Source organism: Thunnus albacares, chromosome 2 (genome assembly GCF_914725855.1).
Source record: "Thunnus albacares chromosome 2, fThuAlb1.1, whole genome shotgun sequence".
NCBI lineage: Eukaryota > Metazoa > Chordata > Actinopteri > Scombriformes > Scombridae > Thunnus > Thunnus albacares.
In genome coordinates, this window is record NC_058107.1 from 28826849 (window position 1) to 28846888 (window position 20040).

General features: G+C 39.2%; 3 protein-coding genes across 19 annotated transcripts in view; 1 reads left to right on the forward strand and 2 right to left on the reverse strand.

Annotated features, from left to right (window-relative positions):
• Window positions 1-11826, forward strand: part of LOC122999833 (zinc finger protein 883-like) — a 44416-nt gene extending 32590 nt beyond the window's left edge. For 7 of the 16 annotated variants that reach the window (XM_044377256.1, XM_044377157.1, XM_044377148.1 and 4 more), the window contains one exon: window positions 8716-11826. In XM_044377256.1, the coding sequence (XP_044233191.1) occupies window positions 8716-10238 (1523 nt within the window). In that variant the 3' untranslated portion in view covers window positions 10239-11826. Of the gene's footprint in view, window positions 1-2254; window positions 2297-2467; window positions 2728-4889; window positions 5393-6839; window positions 7290-8715 lie in introns of those variants that run through there. The other 9 variants (XM_044377276.1, XM_044377270.1, XM_044377180.1 and 6 more) reach the window with 8 other exon arrangements.
• Window positions 4120-20040, reverse strand: LOC122965390. Of its 2 annotated transcripts, none has more exons than XM_044329416.1 (2): window positions 18848-20040; window positions 4120-4212 (listed from the first exon to the last, which is right to left on the reverse strand). In XM_044329416.1, the coding sequence occupies exon 1, from the start codon at window positions 20033-20035 to the stop codon at window positions 19208-19210; it is 828 nt and encodes a 275-aa protein (XP_044185351.1). In that variant the 5' UTR covers window positions 20036-20040; the 3' UTR covers window positions 4120-4212; window positions 18848-19207. The 2 variants fall into 2 exon arrangements, with proteins under 2 accessions (XP_044185351.1, XP_044185342.1); XM_044329407.1 differs by lacking the exon at window positions 4120-4212 and adding an exon at window positions 18605-18682.
• Window positions 14797-17827, reverse strand: LOC122965354 (zinc finger protein 568-like). Its single transcript, XM_044329367.1, has 2 exons — window positions 17494-17827; window positions 14797-16856 (listed from the first exon to the last, which is right to left on the reverse strand). The coding sequence occupies exons 1-2, from the start codon at window positions 17663-17665 to the stop codon at window positions 15763-15765; spliced, it is 1266 nt and encodes a 421-aa protein (XP_044185302.1). The 5' UTR covers window positions 17666-17827; the 3' UTR covers window positions 14797-15762.

Consider the following 20040-nt stretch of genomic DNA (forward strand, 5'->3'; position numbering starts at 1 on the left):
CCCCCCGCACACATCATACAAAAACATCAAAAACACTGATAGACAGCAACAAACAACAGGACGTAGTGGGCAGAGTGATTTAGAGGAGTACATTCAGCATGAAGGTCAAAGTGCAGAAGTCAAGTAAGCAGTCTGTGCAAATAAGCAATATCCAGACAACAATAAAACACTATTTACCATTTTACAATTGAATGGCAACAGGGACAAAGGAAACCATATATCTCTTAGTCCTCATAACAGGCACCCTCAACCGACGACCTGAAGGTAACAGTTCAAACTCTGGTCAAAGGGGGTGATCTTGGTACTCCAGGTATTTATAGCTGGACTAGGAGTCTCTCTAAATCTGATTATCATGTCTTTAGTTTTAGACACATTTAGTGTGAGAAAGGACTCTTCACACACTGGGACCTATCAGTCAAGAAGTCCAGTATCCAGCCAACTAGATTAAAATCCAGTTTAAAAAGATGAATTAGCTATTCTGCTAGCAGATGTGGATGGATAGTGTTAAAAGCTGAGGAGAAATCTATAAATAGCCTGTCATAAGCTTTTGTCCCCTCGAGCTGGTGATACAGAAAATGTAGTAGTATTGTGATAGTAGTATCCTCCACACCTCTACCTGGTCTGTATGCAAATGCAGGGGATCAAGGGAATTCTTAACCTACAATAAAACCTCGTTTTTAATGAGCCTCTCCAGTGTCATAATTAAAGATGTCAGCGCTACTGGTCTTAAGTCATTTAATGTCGTAGAGGCTTTAGTCTTAGGAAGTGATTGTGGTCAATTGTGGAATGTTTCCATAACTTAGGGACCCTCTTTTGCTGAGGAGATAATGTAAAAATAAAATGAAAGATGCACAGCTGTTCAGCACAGGTTTTAAGAACCTGGCTGCAGATATCGTAAGGCCCAGGACTCTTTCTAGACTTGGTCAGTCTGAAGTGTTTTTCCACACTTCTGATATCAACAGCCAAAGCTGAAGGAGCTTGAGTGTTGTCCTTTAATGTAATCAGTGTATCAGTGAAGTCATGATTTTTATCGCATCTTAATTGAAAAGCATTCAACTCATCAGCCAACCAGGGCAATGTTCCTATTGCCTTTGTCATTAGACCCAGTCATAAATTTCATTTTGATAAAAAAACAATTCATAAACAGGATAAACAATTGAGCTGAAACTCTTTTAGGCAACATCTTTGTAAATTAATGTCAAATATTCTCCATGAAGAAGAGTTCAGAATATCTTCATGTAAGTTGTACATTGTCAACAATGCTATCGGGTTTTGTTAAATTAATGTTACTGTAGCTACTAATTTTACTGTATGCAACATAGTACAGTATACTATATACAGTATAATATACTATACGTTGTCTGTTTTTTAGTGTTTTTTATTTCATTTTAGAATTTTAATGTATTTTTTCCCGGTTTAACCTGAAATAAAATGTTTGTTGTTTGTTTCTTTGGTGATCACACACTAATGGTAGATAATGTAACACTTTATGAACAATAAAATATTTTTTCATGATGGCTTTTTCAGACTGATATTTGTAATTTAATTGATTCGATGATTAGGAAAACTAAAAGCGACGTTAATAGTAAGTGTTAGTAATACATAAATAAATGTCTAAATAAACATAAACAACAAAATGCTTTGTTTATGATCTCATCTAATTTATTTTAAAATTACTTTGCTTCATGAGGTGATAATATGATAATACCAGATTCATACATAGATGACTATTAACCCCAAAGGGAAGTTAGAGTGTTACAGCAGCCACTAAATTATATACAATAACTAAATTAACTAACTGAAATATAATTAGCTAAATAAACATAGATAATATAATTAAATTAACTAAAAATAGAATAGAGACTAGAGATATAACGTTAACTATAATATACCATTTGATGAGTATAAACTGCTCATTGATGTCAATATGTTACAGTACAGTGTACATTAGCGTGAGTCAGGTGGATATTGATGAGGTAGTAAGGTGTAGATATATTTAAATAATTATTGAACGTATATATGATAACAGTATATACAAACAGTACTTGAAAGCTTATCAAAATATGAATATGAAATATAACAGATGTGATGGACAATGTAATAAAATAAAAGTCCAAGTGAGCAGTCTGTCTTCACTGTCAGAGGAGTCCCCTCTCCTGATACAGTCAAGTCAATTTTATTAGCGACAAATGATAAGTTATCTCAGGGCACTTTTCATTGGAGCAGTTCTAGACCATACTCTTATTATTTACAGAGACCCAACAGTCCCCCACGAGCAAGCACTATGACAACAGCGGTAAGGAAAAACTCCCTTTTAATGAGAAGAAACCTTGAGCAGAATCAGGCTCTGGTTCAGTGGATGTGAAGGCTCATTTGTGAAGGAAGATGTTCATTGTTCAATTTATGAGCCATTTGATTACAAAGGAATGTTGTAAGTTAAGCCTTGTCATCATGATTTAATCAACAGGGCCTCTGTCTCTCTGACCTTCACGGTCTCTCATGAAGGATGTTTTATGTGGAAGCACCAGGGGAAGAGATAAGGTGGCCTCGGATGGACAACAGCAGCTATCTTCGTTATTTACAATTTGAGTTCACTCTGACCCTGGGTGCCCTCTTTTCCCTCCCTGTCAGGTTGCATGATATGTGCTAATTTATAAGAACCGATTGTATCCTGTGCTCTTGTAAGTTTTTTGTGTGACTGTATCCATGTATACATTGTGCAAAAGGTTTTCTGACATCAGATGTTTGTTTTCAATAAACTTCATATATTCAAGTAAGAATCGACTGGAGTCTGGGGAGTTTCTTCATCTTTATTCTTCATCAAAGTGTTATTGGACAGATATTGATCAAGTACAAGATTTCTCCGATGGTGGCCATCTGCCTTAACCGGTTGAGTCGAGAGAAAAAGAGAGATTGGTAGAGAGAGAGGAGAGAGAGAGCAGGAGGAAAGAAAACATAAGCATAGTGCAGGTTCCACATAGGGATGTATAAAAGTAATAATAGTAATAATAATAATAATAATAATAATAATAAGACCAATATTAATAATAATAGTAGCAGTGGTGTTGAGCAGGCTCAAAAAGGCAGTATGTGGCTTACAATCCCAGATCCAGATTCTACAGCTCCAGAGGCAGAAATACCTGCAGAAAGCAACAGGAGGAGAGAGACGAGAAAGCACAAAACTACAGGAAAGAGAAGATGCTGAGGTATTAACATGAATTAATGGGACATGAACGCATACAGATGGAGAGAGAGAGGAGGAGAGAGGGGTTCAGTGCATCATTAGAGGTCCCCCAGCAGTCTAGGCCTATAGCAGCATAACTAGGAGATGGTCCGAGGCAAATCTGAGCCAGCCCTAACTATAAGCTTTATCAAACAGGAAAGTTTTAGGTCTACTCTTAAACGTAGAGAGGGTGTCTGCCTCCTGGACCCAAACTTGAAGATGGTTCCACAGGAGAGGACCCTGATAGTTGAAGGCTCTTCCTCCCATTCTACTTTTGGAGACTCTAGGATCCACAAGTAAACCTTCGTTCTGGGAGCGCAGTGTTCTAGCGGAGTAATATGGTACTGTGAGATCTTTAAGATATGATGGTGCCTGATCATTTGTAGGTGAGGAGAATTTTGAATTCTATTCTGGATTTTACAGGGAGCCAGTGCAGAGAAGCTAAAATGGGAGAAATATGACCTCTTTTACTAGTTCTTGTCAGTACACATGCAGCAGCATTCTGGACTAGCTGGACAGTCTTTGGAGAGTTGTTGATGTAGCCTGATAATAATGAATTGCAGAGGAGAGTCATTGTACAGACTGATGGTAGTTGGCAGGAATGACTTCCTGTAGCATTCTTTTTCACAACAGAGGTGAAGAGGTCTGACTGAAAGCGCTCCGCTGTTCGACCAACAGGTCAATGAGGGGATGTGTGACGTTCTGCACAATGTTTAACAGTTTGTGCAGCATCCTCCTCTCTTCAATCTGCTCCAGTGTATCCAGAGGAGTCCCCAGCACAGAGCCAGCTGTCCTGATCGGTTAGTTCAGTTTGTTAGTGTCTCTGACTCTGACACTGCTTCCCCAGCAGACAGCAGCGAAGAATATTCCAGTCCAGTCTGTTGTCGAGGTGGACTCCAAGGTATCTATCCCTCCACCACCTCCACCTCCACTCCAAAAATGGAAACGGTGTTTATCCTAGCCCTGGTCCTCCTAAAATCCACAATCATCTCCTCTAGTTATAGTGATGAACTGCACAGGTCTATAGGTCAACATGTAAAGCTGCTATCTTTTAATATGGTTGGCATGCTACCTTAAATCAAGGAGTCTCCACTGCAGAAAAAGGCTGAAGCTTCTACATAACTATGCTAATTAACCAAAACAAAAAAAAACTTAGCTTAACTAGAGTACTTACAATATTTAGCTTGAAGGAATACTAGTATCTCATAAGGACAGTCTGGTTCCAGGAATATCACCAAATCAATGGCTTGTCTATTTAGACTGGAATTCCTGTCTTTTCTCAACTTTCCTATCTTTTATTATGGAATAGCTGAAACTGGTCTATCTGATAACAAAAAAGTATACCAAATGATATTAATCTAGACATCATAATTCCTAATTTAAATAATAAACAATCAAACAAAGGTAATTTAACCTCAAACACAATTACTATGTACACCTAAAATAAAGAAATTACTTTACCACTACTGAAACTTTATCAGTACAGCAAATAAATCATAAACTACTAAAGCCACTATTATTGCATTTATACCAAAGGAAACTTACATATCATATACACAGATCAAACTACTGGAGGGATGAGGCATCCACATGAGGCCAGCCAGCTTCTTTGTTGCCACAGGTGAACTGGCTGCCTTTATTGATTATGAGGCTCTGCCCATCCAGGAAGCAGTGAGGCAGGTAGAGGAAGGTTTCAGGTTTTGATGAGGGCGTGAAATATCAGTGAGAGAGCAAATATCGACCCGACATAGCAGACAGTTCTTATGTGTAGTTTAAAGACTGCTGCTTGTTAATAAGCCACAAGTGACACTGAGACAACTAGTTACAACAAGCGGAACGAAAAACCACAAGACTCCGCTTTCGAGAACTTAACAGTGTAACATCCAGCGGAAGTAAACAACACAGGAGCTAGTCACGTTAGCTGCTTGGTGCCCTGTGCTTGGAAGAAGTCTCACCACAGGACAATGACATATCTTACTTTTAACTAAGCAACAACAATGTCTTCAGTTCAGTATTTGAGAGAGTTCATCAACGAGCGACTAACTGCTGCTGCTGAAGAAATATTCGGTGTTTTTCAAAAAACTATCGTCGAGTACGAGGAAGAGATCAATCGTCAGCGCAGACTGCTGGATATCGTTTGGAAACCTGAGATAAAGCTATATAGAACAGGTCTGTAAAACCTCAATTATTTGTAATAGTATTAAACATAATGTTCTGCTTTATATACCACCGCAGCGATTAAAATATGTACTTGTAATTATTTGCTCGGATGTCTACGACGCTGAAGTTAGATTCTGATTCGTGGTTGGGGTAAAAGTTGAGGGGAAAGTTAAGGAAAACATAAATAATTATTTTTAGCAGCTGATTCTCCGTGTTTTCCACCACTTACATTTGTGAAAAAGTGTTAGACGTCGTTGCAAAAGCCTTAACGCTGACAGATCAGCAACTAACTGGTCTCTTATGTCTTCGATCCGCCTCATAATGGTTGATTTGGACAACTGTAATCCCTTCCCGTGCTTTACAATTGTGTCCTTGTTGTCAGAGTCTGTGCACAATATTTCTGTGGTAGCCAAAAAGCAGTCTTTTACTGTTTCAGCATCTGAGAAGGCTTTTTCATCTTAATCGAGTTCCAAGTAATCAAGAATCTCAGTTAAACGCTCAGCTGTAGAAGTTGTTCTGTGGATGAGGTCTTCTGCTGCCCACCAGTGGTGAAAGAAGTACTCAGATAATTTACTGCCGTAAAAGTACCAATACATAAATGTAAAAATACTCCATTACAAGTAAAAGTCATGCATGAAAAAACCAACTTAAGTAAAAGTGCATAAGTATAAACAGCAATATGTAGTTTAAGTATTGCAGTAAGTGGTTTGGTTCCTCTGACTGATATATTATTACATATGACATCATTAGATTATTAATACTGAAGCATCAGTGTGTAAGCAGCATGTTACTGTTGTAGCTGCTGGAGGTGAAGCTAGTTTAAACTACTTTATATATAGGCCCTGTTTACACCTGGTATTAACATCCGTCTCAGGTGATCCGATCACAAGCGGACAGCTCTAAATACAGGTGTAAACGCACCCAAGACGCATTGAGGACGGATTGAAGATCCGATCACTCAGACCACATTCGGAGGTGGTCTGGGCCGCATGTGACCACATTCATTTGGCAATGTAAATGCAATGCGTCCTGGACCACAGACTAGGCAGGGAATTGCATTGCTGCCTCCGGATCCAAAGCTGTTCAACTTGTTTGATAACAGGATAAACAAATTAATAAATTTCCAATGCTCATCTTGTGTGGCTTGTACTTTCCTTTTTCTCTGGCCATCTGCAGTCTGCCCACTAATATCCTCTCCAGCATCTTCATTGTGATTTTCAGTTGTTGCATGCTCCAAAGATGTATTTTCTTCACTTGTCACATTGCTTTTTTTCTCTCCATCTGGTTTGCAAAGCATTAGGCTATATTATATGATATGATATTATGTTATATTAGTGAATGATTTATAAACCATTGATTAAGCCACTAATTAATGCTATTAAACCCTTTATAAAGGGTGCCATATCAGAAAGCGATACCACATTTTTTTTACCCTTTCCCCTTTTTGTCCCTCCAGAGCTCCCACAGCATCATGTCTGTAAGGAGGAGGAAGTCCCAGAGCCTCCACAGATTAAAGAGGAACAGGAGGAACTCTACACCAGTCTGGAGGGAGAGCAGCTGGTGCTGAAGCAGGAGACTGAAACCTTAATGTTGACCCTTACTTGTGAGGAAAGTGACTACAGCGAAGATCAGACTCTGGACTTGAGTCCTGATGAAACTCAGAATGCAGCAGAGAAAGAGCATGTTGTCAGCATCTCAGTTAAAAGCTCAGTGGTACCAGAACCAAACAGTGACGACCAGCTCCTCTCTCACAACTCTCATGTCGCTGAGAGCCAAGATCACAAAGGAAGCAAACAAGGAGACTCAGGATCAACTAGAAATGCAGAGCCGAAAAAAAAGAAGAGGCATCACAGAAGCAAAAATCACAGTAACAATGAAGACCACTCTACCACATTAAAGACTCACGGTAATACCTATACAGGGAAACAGTGTTTTAAATGTGGCACTTGTGGGAAAACATTTGAGTACATGTCCAAATTGCATACACATCTGAGAGTCCACACAGGTGAGAGGTAGGTTTGGGTGATTGGACCAATATATCAGCTATCGGTAATTACCTGAGTCCATTGCTGGTTGGTTTTTTTTGGGTGATTTTTTTTTTTTTTTTGCATGATTTTAACTAACATACTATATGAGTATAAAGCTAGCAGTATAGCTAGGAACGCAGCAGTGCCATGTGTGTGTCACTGCCTTATGTCACAGTGACAGAGTCAACTTCTAGCGTGTAGCTAACCAGAGCAAATAGGCAAAATTTTAGGAACGCTTTTCTATATAATGCACTCCAGTACACCACCACCACCCACTACAACCTCAATAATAAACATAAAATAGAATTATCAACTGTCTGACAATGAAAGCATAAGCATTAATTAAGAGCTTAATTGATGGTTAATAAATCATTTACTAGTGCATTATTTCTAATCCATTAATAAGTGTTGTGGCAGAAAGAGGTGGACAACAGAGGAATCAGATGGTCGAGACACAGGTGTCAGATGGGGAATCTCTTTTATTTCACAACGGCTCACCAACAACGTAGACAGAGAAAATTCCAACATTACAGAACGTGACATGCCTTTTCATACTGAAGACAGGCTATGTGTGTGTTTGTGTTCGTGTTGTGTAACAAGTCTCATCCTGTTTTTGCCAGACTTTTTGGCACCCTCAAATTCTCAAGAAGAATGGTGGGGCATTGCTCAATTTCACTTAACTTTGGACTGTAACCAAATTTGAGTGGGCGTCTCTGTACTATGTGTGTGTGTGTGGTATTCCGCCTTTTTCCCAATATCTCCAGATGTCTCCTGTTTTGTTTCGGTGGACTGACATGTTTGGCAGCGGTACAGGTTACCGTGACCTGGCACTCATTCCAGGTCGCAGTTGCCTAACCCTCATTCCCTTACATAAGCATTGTTTTTGAGTTGCCAGATCGTGAAAAATCCCTCCTTTCTATACCACAATAACATTTGCTTTATCTAATTCTTGAGGAACACACTTCCAATGTACCGTTCAACCACTTACTGATGATTTAGACAATGTGATAGACTAACCCTTAATTAATAACTTTTAAGACCTGGTGACATGTCAGAAAGTAATTTAATCCTCAATTAATGTTTCATGATAATCAACAGTCCTGCAGGTATAAATGATTGTGAACCATTAATAAAAGGTTATTGTGTTGATGGTTTATTATATATTTATAAAGCATAAGTGAATGATTTATTGACCATTGATTAAGCCATTAATTAATGCTTTTAAACCCTTTATAAAGGTTGCCTTATCAGAAAGTGGTACAACATTTTATTTTTTTTTACCCTTTCCCCTTTTTGTCCCTCCAGAGCTCCCACAGCAACATGTCTGTAAGGAGGAGGAGGTTCTCGCTGACCAGCAGCTCTGTAACCAGGAGAGGAACTCCAGTCTGGACCAAGAGGACCCAGAACCTCCACAGATTAAAGAGGAACAGGAGGAACTCTGCACCAGTCTGGAGGGAGAGCAGCTGGTGCTGAAGCAGGAGGAAAGTGACTACAGTGAAGATCAGACTCTGGACTGGAGTCCTGATGAAACTCAGAGTGCAGCAGAGAAAGAGCATGTTGTCAGCATGTCAGTTAAAAGCTCTGTGGTACCAAACAGTGATGACCGGCTCCTCTCTCACATCTCTCATGTAGCTGAGAGCCAAGGTCACAAAAGAGGCAAAGGAGTAGACTCAGGATCAACAAGAAATCTAGAGACAAAACCACAGAAGAGACATCATAAAAGTAAAAGTCACAGTGACAATGTATGTAACACTACCATGTCGAAGATTCAGCTGGATACCCAGACAGGTAAAAAGGTTTTGAAGTGTGACACTTGTGGAAAAGCTTTTAAGTATGTTTCCCAATTGAATAGACATCATAGAGTCCACACAGGTGAGAAGCCGTATTCATGTAACTCTTGTGAAAGAAGATTCTCATTGGCGGGTGCATTAAAAGTGCATATGAGAGTCCACACAGGTGAGAAGCCGTACCCCTGTAACACTTGCGGGAAAAGATTTAGTCAAATTACAAAAGTGAAAAAGCACATGAAAACACACACAAGGGAGAAGCCATACCCATGTAACATCTGTGAGAAAAGATTCTCTCACCTGGGCATATTAAAAGTGCATATGAGAGTCCATACAGGTGAGAAGCCGTACCCCTGTAACACTTGTGAGAAAAGATTCTCTCATCTCTGTGCATTACACAACCATATGAGAATCCACACGGGTGAGAAGCCGTACCCATGTAACACTTGTGAGAAAAGCTTCTCTCAGCTGGGCGCATTAAAAGTACATAAGAGAATCCACACAGGTGAGAAGCCGTACCCATGTAACACTTGTGAGAAACGATTCGCCGATCTGAGCGCATGGAAACGGCATATGAGAATCCACACTGGTGAAAAGCCATACCCATGTAACACTTGTGAGAAAAAATTCTCTCATATGTGTGCATTACAGAAGCATATGAGAATCCACACAGGTGAGAGGCCGTACCCATGTAATACTTGTGAGAAAAGATTCTCTGAGCTGGGCGCATTGAAAGTGCATATGAGAGTCCACACAGGTGAGAAGCCGTATCCATGTAACATTTGTGACAAAAGATTCTCTCAGCTGGTTGTATTACAAACACATATGAGAATCCACACAGGTGAGAAGCCGTACTCATGTAACACTTGTGAGAAAAGATTCTCTCAGGTGGGTGCGTTACAAACGCATATGAGAGTCCACACAGGTGAGAAGCCGTACAATTGCAAAACTTGTGGAACAGATTTCATGCGTAGACATCAGTTAAAGACCCACATGAGAACGCACACAGTAGGAAAAGATTCTGTCAGATGCCAGACTTGAAAAGGCAAATAAGAATTCATCCAGATGAGAAGGCGTACGTGTCTCACCCTTGGACCTCCGAACTGCCCTCCCTGCCAAGTGGAGGTCTGACAACATGACACTGATCAAACTTAAACACTGTGACCAAACAGAGATTGAACAGACCTTCTGAGAGGCCATTTCTGACCAATACCTAAATTATGGCCCGAAGTAAAAGCATAAATGACCTTTGGGGTCACTTGAACCAGGATAAAAGACCGACAACTACATGTAAACATGGACAGACAGCTCCTCTCTTTTGGCCTCCTTATCTCCCCAGACCAGAGTCATGAACTCTAACCCCTATTCCTGGAGGACATTCACTGAGTCTCTCTGCAAATCTGAATTTGGGTGAATGAAATGTCTAATCATTATGTAAATCCTGTAATGTTTAAAAATTCATAAAGAATGGTATAACTTTGATAAGTATGCTATAATCTATTGAAGAAATTTTAATTTTTGATCTACATGTAATAATACTTCCCTCTATTGATAGGTTAGAACTACTAAGACTTATGTTGAATTTATATTTGAAATTATATTTCCGACAGTTTAATCACATAATTCTTGCTTTAAACTTTGATTGCACTACTAGACGTGTAGATGTTTAGAGGCGGTTGAATCAAAGAAGATTGAATGTCTAGACAGTGTTAATATGAATGTTAATGTTTGGTATGTTGATAGGAAGGAATGCCTTATTATGAAATGATTGTATAATGCTGACATGTTTTTCTGAATGGCTTTGCAATATATGGTTTACAATGGGACAATGTCGACTAAGTGTGTGCATATGTCAATCTTTTATTGAAACAAGTACAGTTTGTTTTTATTTTATTCCTAATATTAAGTCTCGTGTTTCCATGAATAGTATTTACTGTTGAAGTCGCATCTACTCACATGGATTTTATCCACTACTGAATAAAGATTTGAGTTTAGTCAGATTAAACTTGATTCGACATTGAACTAAGAAGTCAGCAAAAGCCTTAAACCTCAACTAAAACTGAAACGTTGCTTTGAAGAAGGTAGCGATGCTTAAACTGGGTCTTGGCCTCCTTGCTGACAGCAGTACAGCCAAACTGGGAGTTAAGCCTACAGAGACTCTTTCATGGCAGCGTGAAACAAAGCTTAACCCCTTTTCACCGGTGGTTCAACACCGCTGCACCACTTATCTACAACCCATAGCCTGCTCCAGGCTATGCAACTATCTGAACCTTGCTGGTGGCTCAACACTGCAGCTAACTACAGCTCAAACAACACAAACTCGTTCCTACCGAGACACCAGCTACAATGAAACTTGTCAACATTAAGGCAGAACATGGTTTTGTGACCAAGGGCTGATGTCAAATAATGTTAAAATTGAAAACGTTTTCTCTAGAGAAGCTGAGTTAGCTTTCCCTGAGCATTAGCGTTAGCTTCGAGTTACACACTTCAAGCCACTATTTCTAAACAATTCTCTTTATTTTATTTTTATTATCATTTAAAGGCCTTTTTTTTTATTTTTTATTATCTTATACTTCATCATGTAATCTTAAGACATTTAGCTATTAATAAATGTCTTCATTTATCCTAAGAAGTTGTTGTTGTTTCTTTGGGAGAGCAGAGTAAACAGAGGTCATGGCTTTGAAAAGAACTTACAGTTTTGAGACTGATTAATTGATCAAATTGAGAAATGAATTCAGGGTTCAGGGGATCATCCACTCCACAACCAGCTCCAGTGTGTCCACAGGAGTCCCCAGCACAGAACCAGCCTTTCTGATCAGTTTGTTCAGTTTATTAGTGTTTCTTGTTCTGATGCTGCTGCCCCAGCAGACAGCAGCACAGAAGATTGCACTCGCCACAACAGACTGGTAGAAGATTTGCAACATCTTACTGCACACATTAAAGGACCTAAGCTTCCTCAAGAAGTAGAGTCTGCTCCGTCCTTTCCTGCAGACAGCCTCTGTGTTGCATCTCCAGTCCAGTCTGTTGTCGAGGTGGACTCCAAGGTATCTGTATCTCTCCACCACCTTCACCTCCTCTCCAAGAATGGAAATGATGTTTATCCTTGCCCTGGTCCTCCTAAAATCCACGACTATCTCCTTGGTCTTGACCACAACAAATCCTAAAGCTATAAATAAATTATGTGAGCTTTTAGGCCATTGACTCCTTAAGAAACAACACATAATTTTTGTATTTTGTATTTTGAATGTCCCTCTAGTTATAGTGATGAACTGCACAGGTCTATAGGTCAACATGTAAAGCTGCTATTTTATATATATAATAATATAATAAAAATCTAAACTTTTTTCTCTATGGGATCTTAATTTGTTCTTGACTGAGTGTTGGGTCCCAATTGTATCTGTAGCCTCTAATTTCTTCCTGTGCATCTTTGCTATTTATTTTAAGTGATTGTGTAAGTTCCTAGCTTATTGCACACTTTTAAGAACTGCTACTGTGTAGTTTTAGGCCCACTCGATCACTTTCTTCTTTTTAATGGTTTTTTTTTTTTTTTTTTTTTTAACTTTGTGCACAATTCTGCAAATACATTTTTTGTCTTCTTTTTGTCTTCTGGATACTTACCTATGTGGTGAACCAGATTGGGAAGTAACAATTATACCTTCTAAACTTAAATTATAAATTGCAAGTATTTGTAGTAGTAGTTTGCATAATGAATACTTTGAGCTGTGGTGAAAGAAGTATTCAGATCCTTTACTTAAGTACAAGTACTAACACAACAATGTAAAAAATATTCCATTACAAGTAAAAGTCCTGCATGAAAAATCATCCTTAAGTAAAATTACAGAAGGATTATTCACAAAATAATTGTCTAGTCCCTGTTACAGTTATATTATTCTATATGATACTGTTAGATTGTTCATACTGTAGCATCGATGTGTAAACAGGATTGTACTGTTGTAGCTGCTGGAGGTGGAGCTAGTTTGAACTTTATATACAGCTGGTTTAGTCTAGTGGTTCCCAACCTTGGGGATGGGCCTCTTTAGAGGGTCACAAGATAAATCTGAGGGGTTGTGAGATGATTAATGGGAGAGGAAAGAAGAAAAAAACAAAGTTCTGATACAATACAAAACTGTGGAAACACTGAGAACAGAACTTTTGGAATTTAAAAGAATTTATTGTCTTTGTTTTGTGAAATTTTGGATAATTTTACCTCTTAGGGCAACGAGCAGTTATTGAAATGAAACCATGATGAATGAATCCATCCATTTTCTGACTGGGTCAGATGGCTACAGATGTCGTCCAACTTCTCCTGGGGGATCCAAAGGCGTTCCCAGGCCAGAAGATATAGTACGTAATCCCTCCAGCGCATTCTGGGTCATACCATTAAATGGTATGATGAAACACTGTCAAACAAAAATAACTTTGCCAACCCTGAAAAGCAAGCAGAAGACTGGTCGAGGGAGGTTGACATGTCCGGCCTGCACAGGAAATGTAAGGCCTATATATACCAGCATGGCCACCCCCTAAGCCCCTCTCCTGAGACTGATATGGCTGCTAGCATTGTATGAGGTGCCATTAACATCTGTGGAGGGCCTGGATAGACACAGGTTGGTTGGGAGAAGTATAATCAATGTATTGAGGAATGGAAGAATGCACTGACTGTAAAACAAACTTTTCCAAAAATGGAAGATTGCAACTGTTTCAAAGAAATACTGCTGCTAATAGAAATATGAATGATGCAGTAATTTGAAGAAGAAAAAAAGGTAAGTTTGATAAAACTTGATGGCATTGGAGTCAATGAATGAGAGATGTTATACAGTCAAATGTGAAGATGTAGCTGTTTCAGTATTGTATTCATTCATTTTAGTTGATGTACATTTGTCCACAGGAGTTTCAGTTCAATGGTTTGCCCTGATTTGAGATGAACTTTAAAAATGCAGCATGTGATTCTTCACTTATGAGGGTTCAGATGGTTTTGTTTCATTCAAACTTGCCAGGCCTTCTTGTTTGCTAAAATCATAAAACAGTGATGTAAATTTTGACTTCTTCTTTCTTTCCTCAAAATTTTATTTCTTAAATAGTGTATAAAACAGCAGTAAAAAACAGCCATTCATTACACTTAAGAGATAAAAAGTAAGAAATTTAAAAAATAAATGACAACTTAACATCAACCATCACAATGGTAAACTGATTTGTTGCTAATCATGAAACATCTGTCCTGTACCCGAGGAGACAGAGCTGAAGATTCGAACGCTGTGTGGAACCAAACCAATTTCTTAATGAATGTAGAACTTTGTGCCAGAGTAGGTAGACAAATGAACACTCCCAGACCATATGTACAAAACATCCAACATTTATTGTCATTCATTAACTCCATCATATGAAGCCTAGACAGTGTCCAGTAATATCCTTGTCAAACTTTATACTGAATACATTCCCTCCTAACTGCTCTGAAGTGTTTGCCCACATTTGATAATATCATTAATAATTTCTCATCATCAATATTACAACCAAGATCCCTTTACCAGATCCTCTGAACATTGCTACTTGTATCACCAAGTGCAAATGCAATACCGTTAACTGGAAATATTTTCAAGTTTCCATTGTCTCCAAGGTTGCATTTCTCCATTAAATTAAAAAAATAAATAAATCAGTATTTCTATTTCCTCCTTTTGGTTGCAGTTGTTTCCATTATGTCATCCTTTTGCCTATTTTTATTTCAGGGTTAAACAAGAGAGAAGCTTGTTTAAAATTTAACATTGCTACCAACCTCTGGATTTTACTCCAAATACTCCTAGAATGGGACAGGAAAGGATTTGACCTTAAAAAGTTTCTTTACTGTTATGACAGAATATTGATCGGGTGAAAAAGTAGAACAAGATTCTCCTTCTCGCTGGAGGTACAAACGATGGGTACGCATAAAAAAACATGCATACAACACATAAACTTGCAATTTATGAACACAAAATGTCTGGTGAGAACATGCGAACCTCATGCAGTCTTAAGACCTGGGGCCTGATGCATAAAACTGTGTGAACACAAATAGACAGAAACATGGATTCCTTTCGGTGGATTTATGAAGCTCTGTGTACTTGTGGCTTTGTTTTATAAACCCAAAACATTGTGGAACTAGGTGCATGTGCACAAGCCTCATTTCCACTCCTAGAATTAGCCATAACTGGTTGAAGACATGGCCTTAACTATTTTCATATCATACTGCTGCCTGCTCCAGCAGTATTTAGACCTCTAAATGAAACAAACAGGAAAGAAGAAATTATGTTTCACCAATTGTGTTGTACTGGCAAGGTTCTCCAGCAGCACCAGAACAGCTGCCATTACACGTGAACATTACAAACATTACGGTTTTGCAAATGTACAGTTTCTAACCTGTGTGGGTTCTCATGTGGACCAACGATACATTAGTAAATCTGAAATCTTTCACACATTTCGCAAGAATATGGCTTCTCATCTGTATGTATTGTTTTTTTTTTTTTTTTATCAAGTTTAACAAGTGACCGAATCTTTTCCCACAGGTGTTGCAAAGGTACGGTTTCTCACGTGTGGGTTCTCATGGGGACCAATAACCCATCATTACATCTGAAATCTCTCCCACATATTTGCAAGAATACGGCTTAGCATCTGCGTGGACCGTTAAATGAACGTTCAACGCCGATGTCGAACAGAATCTCTTCCCGCAGGTGTTGCAAAGATAAGGGTTCTCACCTGTGTGGATTGTCAAATGCTTTTTCAATCCTGACCTTTTACAAAATCTCTTCCCACAGGTGTCACAAAAATATGGCTTCTCACCAGTGTGTGTTCTTTTGTGCTTTGTAAAGTTTGACGAGTGACCGAACCTTTTCCCACACGTGTTGCACATGTACGGTTTCTCACCTGTGTGGGTTCTCATGTGGACCATCAAGCCATCATTACATCTGAAATCCTTCCCACATATTTGACAAGAATATGGCTTCTCACCGGTGTGGATTGTTAAATGAGCGCTCAGTGCTGATGCTGAACTGAATCTTTTCTCGCAGGTGTTGCAAACGTACGGCTTCTCGCCTGTGTGTATTCTCTGGTGTCTATCCAATTTGGACTTGTACTGAAAAGTTTTCCCACAAGTGTTACATTTTAAAGACTTTTTCCATTTCCTATTACTGTGAATCTTTAATGTGGTAGAGTTGTATTGACTGTTCGTGTGACTGTTGCTGTTATGATGTCTCCTCTGTGGTTTTGTCTCTGTGTTTCTAGTTGATCCTGAGTCTCCTTGTTTGCCTCCTTTGTGATCTTGGCTCTCAGCTACATGAGAGTTATGAGGGAGGAGCTGGTTGTCACTGTTTGGTTCTGGTACCACTAAGCTTTTAATTGACATGCTGACAACATGCTCTTTCTCTGTTGCACTCTCAGTTTCATCAGGACTCAAGTCCAGAGTCTGATCTTCACCGTTGTCACTTTCCTCACAAGTAGGAGTCAACATAAAGGTTTCAGTCTCCTGCTTCAGTACCAGCTGCTCTCCCTCCAGACTGGTGTAGAGTTCCTCCTGTTCCTTTTTAATCTGTGGAGGCTCTGGGTCCTCTTGGTCCAGACTGGAGTTCCTTTCCTGGTTACAGAGCTTCTGGTCAGCGAGAACCTCCTCCTCCTTACAGACATGTTGCTGTGGGAGCTCTGGAAGGACAAAAGGACACAAGAAATAGGTAACTAATGATGATGATAGTGAAACAAACATTGAGCAAATAAACACAAGACTATATTTAAATGGAATATTTGTAACTGACACATCAGACTCCCCCAAAAGCTGAAAGAAAACTAATTTCTTCCCCTCAATACTAAGAATTAAATTGACTCCAAAATGCACTGCAAGTTTATCATTCACAGAAAACCTCCTGCGTCTCATTTGTGTTCATGTCAACCAGCAACAGTGAGTTTTCGGTCTGTTCTGTAGATCCTGAGGTCACCACTGTTTCAGCCCTGCTTCAACCTAGCCCTGCATATTTTTGGTCCCCGCCCCCCACACCCCCACCCCCACTACACTTAGACTTGTCAAATCTTTATAATTATAATCTAGTCTAGATATGATAGGTCTAAAGGTTAGTCAGTGTAATCAGTGAAATTGACAATTTTTAAGTTTTCACGAATTTGAAACTGTTTAACTGGGTCTCTAGAATCTTCTTGATAATCTAGTGCAGATTTAACACGTGTACTGGTTTTTGATCTGGACCTGGTCCAACTGTGGTCTGGATGATGAAATATTAGTGAAATCGCCCTCTATTCAGTTTTCATAAGCATTTAAGGTTTTACAAACCTATCCTGTTTAAAATAATTTCTGGTTTCCAAACGATATCCAGCAGTCTGCGCTGACGATCAATCTCTTCTTCGTACTCCACGATAGTTTTTTGAAAAACTCCGAATATTTCTTCAGCAGCAGCAGTTAGTCGCTCATTGATGAACTCTCTCAAACACTCAACTGAAGACATTATCGCTTAATTACACGTTAAATATTTAACTGTGCTGCCACTATGCCGTTACCTTCCAGCTAATTTAATGTATATACCATATAGTCATGATAAATACGCCGGTGAAGGGACTAGCCTCTGTTGTTTACTTCCGCTGAGTGTCACGCTTGCTAAGTTCCGACAGTGGAAGTGAGGTAGCTTTTAGTTCCGCTTTAAACTTTTTGCATTTTATTCAGTGCTTGAGTGCAAAATCTCAGCAGCAGGGATGTAATGTTACATCTACTCCGATTCATTTCACAGGGAAATGTGGTACATCTTCTATTCAGCTATATTTAACTTGCTGCTGTGGTTCTAAGTTACTTCACATGACATGATAAATAAACATTGGTGTTCACATAGTGTTCACATTATTTATCTCACTAAACGTGGCAATGCAACAGTATATAAATACCCCTGTAGTCAAAATGTCAGTTAAGTAAAAGTACTGAGGTACTATTTGCAAAACACATTTAAAGTCCCATGCCCATTTCAGTCTTGTATTATTTTTCATGAATCATTAACGCACACACAGCATTTCTATATGATGCAGCTAGAAGAGGTGGAACTAAATTGCATGAATGGACTAAAAACTGCTCTATTTGTGTCTGAAATATAGTATATGTAACATCAAATGGAAGTACACCTAGCACGAATACTTTAACATTGCAATTTTTACATAACCTCCTGCAGGTGAGCTGAAATACCAAAACACTGTTTGCAAATGATTATATAGGTTATATGTGGGAATATCAGTGTGAATAACTGGTGTTATTAAAAAAGAAAAAAGTTTATTAACAAAATTCTTTGACAGCAGCATGCAGCACATCATCTACAACTTGTGTTTGTGTCATCTATAAAGCACCAAATCAGAGAAATGACATGCATCGCTGACAATAAACAACTTCATAACGCAAAGTGTAGCATACCCCACCGAAAGATGGTCTGACACTTGAACTGATGATTTTAGGTTTAATGACAATCCCAAAACCAACGTAAGAGCTGGGTACAAATCACAAAACAAACAATATATTAGCCACCTTACATAGCTTAACATTAGCTCGTATTAAGCTAAAGCTAACTCAATTAGTTAAACAAACAGTAATATAACGTTACGTAAATTACTTTAAGAACTAACCACACATTAATATTACACTAAATGCAAACCTTGTGCCTCTTCGGGGGGTGCTAAAACATTGCATTTTTCCTTCTTAGTTCTTTCATCTTACTGTTTATCTTTACTGTTGCTTGAAGCAGGAACTGGGCGAGTACCAGAATGCTGCCTTCAAAATAAAAGCCCTTCTAATCAAAATAGGAAATAAGGCACTACAAACCTGAAACAGATCAAATATGTAATAAACATATTGTAACAAAATGATGTTCAACAGGGCTATCTTTTCTTTAGAGCTAAGACATAAATTGGGTTATTTACACTCCCACCAAAATTATGAATGTTTCATAATAAATGATATGAACTATGAATAATTTTCACATTAGGAATGATAATGTTTGCTTATAGTCATGGGCTTAAGAAGCCTCTAACAACAGAACTAACTTCTGCACTGGTCGCTCTAATATAGAACGTGTACCGAGGCGTTCACCCTTCTTGTTCAGTCTTTTATCTCCTACTGAGATTTTCACTCTCCTTACAAGTCCATCTTTACCACTGACAGTCTCTAAGACTCTTGCGAGTCTCCATTCAATTCTGGGCGACAGTTCATCAATGTCCATCACTACATCACCCACTTGTATATTTCTCATCGGCATGTGCCATCGTTGCCTTGTGATGATGTTGTGAAGATACTCCCGTTTCCAGCGGCTCCAAAACTGCTCTGCCAGATATTGTACACGCCGCCATCTTTTCGCTCCGTACAAGTCCTCTCTGGGGAATGTGCCAGGGGGAGGCAGTGCTATGCTGGATTTCATATTGATCAGATGATTGGGGGTGAGTGGCTCCAGGCTGTCAGGGCTATTTAAGTTATCCACGGTGAGGGGTCGGCTGTTGACTATAGCCATGGCTTCATAAAGTAGGGTCCGTAATGAGGCATCGTTGAGTCTGCCATGAGAAAGTGATAGAGTGGAGTTCAGGACACTCCTGACAGTCTTTATCTGGCGCTCCCACACGCCGCCTGCATGACTGGAGTGGGGTGCGTTCATGACAAAGTCACACTGCTTTTGTGACAGAAATGTACAGAGTCTCTGTGTGTCGAGCTCCTGCAGAGCTGCCTTGAATTCATTCTTTGCGCCAACAAAGTTAGTGCCTTGGTCGCACTGGATTTGACGGACTGCACCTCGAACAGCAATGAAGCATCGCAGGCCGTTGATGAAAGCATCGGTGGACATGTCGTCTAGCATCTCGA